A 7,065-nucleotide genomic window follows, 5' to 3' on the forward strand; every position below is an offset into this window, starting at 1 on the left:
AATATTGCAGACTGGAAAACTGGTGAACCTTGTTATGTCAGAGACCAGTGTTTGGTAATGTCATCACCTGGTATAACCTACCGGAAACGTAGACCATAGGCCTACTGAGTCTGTGATTCTCGAAGTGTTTGGGAAGAGTGAGAACACCACCATAAGCTGGCTGCTCCTTGCTGCTTGCCTCAAGGAATCGCAAGAAAGAGGTAATCTGGCCCAAGAACAAGCCAGTTTTGAAAGTCAGCAATACCACATGATCGGAAGAGCCAGCAACTTTCTCTTCTCTCAAACAGTTTAAATAGGGATTTTGCCTCATCCCCGAGGCTATTATTTCAAATGACTATTAACAGAGAATGACAAAGATGTAGGTAGTTCAAGAAACCAAATACTGTAAATTAAATAGACTTAAGAACTTTGGCTAGGAAAAAAAAAACTGTATATGGTTCCTAGAAACTAGGAGTACTAGACCAGATGTCTGCTGTTTTCTGAAGGAACTATATTGCTAAAAAATCCGAGAATCTGCAAAACCTTACACCCTTTGAGTTTTTGCCTTGGTGCCTCTGTGTTACAGCAGCTTAACCCGACCTTAACACAAAGTAGCACTTGAATCCTGGTCTCTCTGGTTTCTAGAGCACCTCCTTTTAACCATGATGCATTCTTTAGACTTCATTTTAAGCGCCACAAGGTTGGAGAGTTTGTCCCTTGCCAGACTCTTGAAAGAGTTTAAATAGTAACCTACCAATAGTAACATGTAACAGATGTTCAATAAATATCTGTTGGAAGGATAAAGTAATAAACCAATGAACCAAGAGTGAAATGTAGGAACTATCTAAGATTGGGACTGTGCAGGAAAGTTCAGGACAGATGGGTGCTGAATCCGGACACTCAGAAGTCGCAATGCTGTGGTCACTGAATAAAAAGTGGCCTCCTGCTGATGAGGGCCCCCAAGGCGCCCTTCATGTCGCTGTTGCGTAGGCTGTAGATGAAGGGGTTCAGCATGGGAGTGACCACAGTGTACATCACTGCAGCGGCTGTGTCCTTCTGGGCTGTGTGGGAGGACATGGGGCTGAAATAAACCCCAATGATGGTGCCGTAGAACAGGGACACCACAGAGAGATGAGAGCCACAGGTAGAGAAAGCCTTCCACTTGCCCCTCGTGGACGGGACCCTCAACACGGCAGCAAAGATGCGCGTGTAGGAGACCAAGATGCCCACAAAGGGGGCGATGATAGGCAGGGCGCCCACAGTGTATAACATAGCATTGTTGAGAAAGGTGTCAGAGCAGGCGAGCTTCAGCAGAGGGCTCAGGTCGCAGAAGAAACTGGGGATCCGGTTGTGGGTGCAGAATGAGAGACGGGTCAGTAATACTGTGTGGGTCAGGGCATTCCCCAAGGCTGCAGTCCAGGACGCTGCCACCAGGAGGCTACAGAGCTGTGGTGTCACAGACAGGGCATAGCGTAGAGGGTGACAGATGGCCACATAGCGGTCATAGGCCATGGCGGTCAGCAGGAAGCTGTCGATGCCGGCGAACCAGATGAAGAAGAACATCTGGGCCAGGCAGCCCGCATAAGGAATCCCTTTGCGTCCTGACACGTGGTTGGCCAGCATCTTGGGGATAGTGGTGGAGGTGAAGCAAATGTCCACGAAGGCCAGGTTGGCCAGGAAGAAGTACATGGGCGTGTGGAGCCGGACGTCATTGGCGATGGCCAGGACAATGGACAGGTTCCCCAGCTGCGTGACCAGGTACATGCTCAGGAAGAGGATGAACAGCAGCTGCTGTTGCTTGGGGTCCTCCGAGAGGCCCAGGAGCAGGAACTCAGAGACCAGGGTGAGATTAGCCCCAGTGTCAGCCATCCTGAATCAATCAGAAAGGAAACGGAGGAGCTGTCCCGGGTCCTGGTCAAGGCCAGCCCCTCTTTTGCACCCTGGATCTCATCCCCTCTCCTTCGTTCAGCCGTTCATGACTTCTTCCCACTCTTTCCTGCCTCTGAATCCCCCCCACCCATTTGCTGGATCATTTCCATCAGTAAACACACTATTCATTCTTCACAGCCCACCTGCAGGGTGTCACTCGCAGCTTGGTGGACAGCTCCTAAGCACACTGACCATCTCTCACCTCTCCCACCCGTGTCTCTGTGCACCAAGGCTTTATCTGATCACTGGAGCAGGCTTAAGCTGCACACGGTGTAACGAGGACGTGCTGGCAGTTGGCATCCCAAGAAGGACTTTTGGCTAGTGAGGGACTGGGCTTGTTGGGTGAGTGTCCCAACTTTATCCCTTCTGAGTGAGGCAGCTCTGGGGTGTGCTCTCACAAGGATCCCTATTTATCCACACCTTCATACCCCAAACACTCACTGAGTCTTCTGGAATTATTTTCCAAATAAATATTTGCACTCAAGTTCTTGACTCAGAATCTGCTTTGGGGAGAACTCAAATTAAGATGGCTCAGTGGAGAAGAACCCATCTACCAGTGCAGGAGCTGCAGGAGAGGCGCGTTCAATCCCTGAGTCGGGAAGATCCCCTGGAGGCGGAAATGGCCTCCCATTCCAGTATTCTTACTGGGATAATCCCACGGGCAGAAGAGCTGGGCAGACTACAGTCCATGGGGTCACAAAACGTCAGACACAGCTTAGTGACTAGACAGCAACAACAACTGCAAGCAGTGTGTTGTGTGCCTATAACATGCTTTGTGCTATACAAGATGTACCCATTTATCATTATCTTCATATTTTGTATTTATTGGTATTTATTTTATTGGAGTATAACTGCTTTACAAGATTGTATGCGTTTCTGCTGTACAAAGAAGTGACTCTGCTATGCGTGTGTGCTGAGTCACTTCAGTTGTGTCCAACTCTTTGCGATGCTATGGACTGTGGCCTTCCAGGCTCCTCTGTCCATGGGATTCTCCAGGTAAGAATACTGGAGTGTCAAGAGGGAGGGGACATATGTATACCTATGGTTGATTCATGTTGATGTTTGGCAGAAACAAACACAATTCTGTAAAGCAATTATCTTTCAATTAAATAAGCATAAAATAAAGAAAAATACTGGAATGGGTTGCCATGCCTTCCTCCACAGGATCTTCCCAACCTAGGGATTGAACCCGTGTCTCTTGCATCTCCTGCATTGACAGGTATATTCTTTACCACTAGCGCCACCTGGGGATCAGCTATATGTATACATATACGCCCCCACCCGGCGTCCCTCCCACTCGCGAGCCTACACCCCATGCCACCCCTCTAGGTGGTTACAGAGAGCTAAGCCGAGCTCCTTGTGTTACACGGCAGCTTCCCACCAGCTGGCTCTTTCACATGGCAGTGTATGTATGTCAATCCCACTCTGACAGTTTGCCCCATCTTCTCCTTCCCCTCTTGTGTCCACGGATCTGTTCTCTACATCTGCACCTCTATTCCTGCCCTGGAACTAAGTTCACCTGCACCGTTTTTCTAGATGCCACATATATGCCGCAATAGCCAACATTTGTTTTTCTCTATCTGACTTGCTTCACTCTGCAAGACAGACTCTAGATCCATCCACTTCTCTACAAATGACCCACTTTCATTCCTCTTCAGTCTGAGTAAACATGACCTTCGACTTTTGAAGCTGGTCTTGGTTTCAAATAGTTAAGGTTTACTTTGGTTTTGATTGCTTGTGCCCTGTAGTTTTTGCCTAACTCATAGGTGCAATATTCTGATGATTATAAAGTCAAAAGCTTAGAAGAAAGTATGAAAAGAAAGCATGCAGAATGAAGAGGCAAAAATGTTCTTATTGGGTATGGGTAATGTTCTTATCAAATATGGCAAACAGTACTCTGCTGTATTTGTGGATGGACAGAGAAGAAATGATATTCCCAGTGAATAGCAGTCTTGGAACATCTGATCCTTGCAGAAGACTGGGCAACCTGGAACAGTTTTGTGACTGTGTAAGACTCACTAGAAACTATAACACTTAATTTATATTTTTAGAAGAAAAAAATGTTTTAAAAATAAAAATATGGGTAATTGGGACGTGGAGGTCCGCTGGCTGGGACATCATGCTTCTAATACAGGGGAATGGGGTCAATCCCTGAGGCATATCTGAGGTTATTGATGTTTCTCCCAGCAATCTTGATTCCAGTTTGTGCTTCACCCAGTCCGGCATTTCACATGATGTATTCTGCATATAAATTAAATAAGCAGGGTGACAATATACAGCCTTGACATACTCCTTTTCCTATTTGGAACCAGTCTGTTCGATGTCCAGTTCCAACTGTTGCTTCCTGACCTGGATTAAGAAGATGTGGTGTTTTACATATATATATATATATATGTATATATATATATGCAATGGAATATTATTCAACTATGAGAAAGAAGGACATCCTGCCATTTGCAACAACATAGATCTACCTTGAGAACCTTATGATGAGTGAAATAAGCTGGACAGGGAAAGACAAATACTGCATGGTATCACTTATATGTGGAATCTTAAAATGAAAAAGTTAAAAAATTTCTCAGCTTCTGTGACGTCTAGCCCCTGTTGACCTCCGCCATCTCCATTTGTTCGCTGTCTCCCAGCCACACGGGTCTCTTGGTCCAAGACTGGTTCTGCCTCAGGCCCTTTGCACTTGCTGTTTTCTCTGCCTCAAAGGCTCTTCCTTCAGGACTTTGCTCCAGCTTCCACGTGACATCTCAGATCCCTCTCTCTCCTATAGATCAGTGCGCAGTGACTGCTCATTCCTTGGTCCTCTGATGACTTGTGTTCTCTGGACCTGGGGAGGGACCTTCCCTTTGAGCCCGTCTGCCCGCTGCCCTGTTCCTCTCCTCTCCTGCCCTGGGAGTCTACATGTCCTATTTCAGTTTCTTGTTGATTCACCGACCACTTGTTGCGCATCTTCACTGAGGTGTTCCCCAAGATGTGGCCAGTGATTCTGAGACGGTGACAAGGACAGAGTACCTCTCTCCACCTGCAATTCTACCTCAGAGGAATCATTTTGAAGGTGCACTCTAAGACATGCTGAAGGAAGTTTGGAAAGAGAAGCATCCGTTCATGATAGAGGTACATCCATCAGCTACCATGTTCCCATTTGGTGGATGCTACTATAAATCCCAGGTGGTGCTAGTGGTAAAGAACCTCTCTGCCAATGCGGGAGAAAAGAGACGCGGGTTCAGCCTCAGGGTCGGGAAGATTCCCTGGAGGACAGCATGACAATGCACTCCAGTATTGCTGCCTGGAGAACCCCATGGACAGAGGAGCCTGCAGGCTACAGTCCAAAGTGTTGCAAAGAGTTGAACATGACTGAAACGACTTGGTACTTAGCACACACTGTAAGTCAGAGAAAGGGGGCAAACGTGGGACAGCTCGCACCAACCTGGATGAATGTCACAAGCATGAGGAAACCATCACGGAAGAATCCACGCAGAATAATGTCATGTATGAGGTGAAGTGAAGTCGCTCAGTTGTGTCCGACTCTTTGCGACCCCATGGACTGTAGTCTACCAGGCTCCTCTGTCCGTGGGATTTTCCAGGCAATAGTATTGGAGTGGATTGCTATTTCCTTCTCCAGGGGATCTTCCCAACCCAGGGATTGAACCCAGGTCTCCCGCATTGTAGACAGACGCTTTATCGTCTGAGCCACCAGGGAATGCCATGCATATGTAAAGCTTAAAACGTGCAGCACAATTCTATATGGTTTTGGTGGACACATCCTGTGTAGCAAAGATGAAAAATGTGCATGGGAGTGATAGAGACTTGAATTAGGGTGTTGGTTATTTCAGCGATGGGGAGAGGAGAGGGGAGAGAGAGACAGACAAGCAGAGAGGGAGAAGAGGGAGAAGGGGGCAAAGAAGAGCATGGGTGTAGGGAGTTGTACGTGGATGCTGTACTTCTTAAGGTGAGTGATGAGTATAGCTGTATCCCAGCATGAGTTATGATCTACGCTTTTTTGTTTTGCATGCCTGATATATTACATACAACACACACACGCACACATGCACACACACACACACACACACACATGACCGTCTGCATGTTCAGTTGCTCAGTTGTATCTGATTCTTTGTAACCCCATGGACTGTAGCCTGCCAGGCTTCTCTGTCCAGGGGATTCTCCGGGCAAGAGGACTGGAGTGGGTTGCCACTTCCTCCTCCAGGGGATTTTCCTGACTCAGGGATCCAACCAGGGTCTCCTGCGTCTCCTGCATTGGTAGGCTGATTCTTCTCTACTGAGCCATCTGGGAGACCTATCATGGTCCCCTCCTATCCTCAGGAACTCACTAGGAGAGAAAGGCCCCAGATGAGTGGGCAAGTAATGATAGATTCCACCCCATTCTCTGGTCAAGATCACTGTCTCTCGAACTCCCATCCCAAGGGTCCAGACACACCTCTTGGGTGTCCATTTCTGCTGATTGTGCCCAGGTCCCCACAAACCTTGTAGCAAACCCTGCTCAGTGTCTGCCCTCAGTCCTGTTCTTTCACTGTACCCGAGCTTAGCAGTGACCCTGCTGATCACCCAGTCACCTGGGCCAGAGATTTGGGCGGCAGCCAGGTCTCCCTCAACCCTACTCGCATCACACTGACAGTTTAACCTGCCCCACTCTTTTCCCAACCCCTCCTCTCCTGCCCAGCACCCTACCAGATTCTCATCTTGTCACTGTTAGATTCCAAACCCAGCCCTTCTCTGGTCACTTTGGCTCCAGGCTGGCTCTTTGGGTTCAGCCTCCGCAATGGCCTCTACCAGGATGAGATGACCTGCTTCTCCCCAGCTTAAAAGCCTGCACTGGGTCCCTATCACTCTGCTACCAGTAGCTACCAGTTCTCTTAAAACTTTATTGATTTGTTTATCTTTACTGTGCCCTTGTTGCTTGCTGTAAATAGGGTTTCTCTAGCTCCGTTCATGGGCTTCTCACTGCTGCGGCTTCTCTTGGGCTCAGAAGTGGTGGTGCATAGGTGTAGCTGCTCTGCAGCCTGTGGGATCCTCCTGGCTCGGGGACTGAACTCGTGTCTCTGGCATTGGCGGGTGGATTCTTAACCACTGGATCGCCACGGAGTCCCTTGCTAACATTTCTTGCATGCATGTGTGCTGAGTTGCTTC

The 7,065-nt window shown here is 48.1% G+C and overlaps 1 protein-coding gene across 1 annotated transcript; it reads right to left on the reverse strand.

Annotated features, from left to right (window-relative positions):
* Positions 1 to 900: 900 nt before the first annotated feature.
* On the reverse strand, positions 901 to 1,848 carry LOC138086020 (olfactory receptor 1f45-like). Its single transcript, XM_068980747.1, has one exon. It carries the CDS (start codon positions 1,846 to 1,848, stop codon positions 901 to 903), a length of 948 nt encoding a protein of 315 aa, XP_068836848.1.
* Positions 1,849 to 7,065: the final 5,217 nt, after the last annotated feature.

Source organism: Capricornis sumatraensis, chromosome 9, assembly GCF_032405125.1.
Source record: "Capricornis sumatraensis isolate serow.1 chromosome 9, serow.2, whole genome shotgun sequence".
Classification (NCBI taxonomy): domain Eukaryota; kingdom Metazoa; phylum Chordata; class Mammalia; order Artiodactyla; family Bovidae; genus Capricornis; species Capricornis sumatraensis.

Coding starts and splice junctions, on each gene's coding strand:
- LOC138086020 (XM_068980747.1), bottom strand. CDS start 1,848: ATGGCTGACACTGGGGCTAATCTCACCCTGGTCTCTGAGTTCCTGCTC.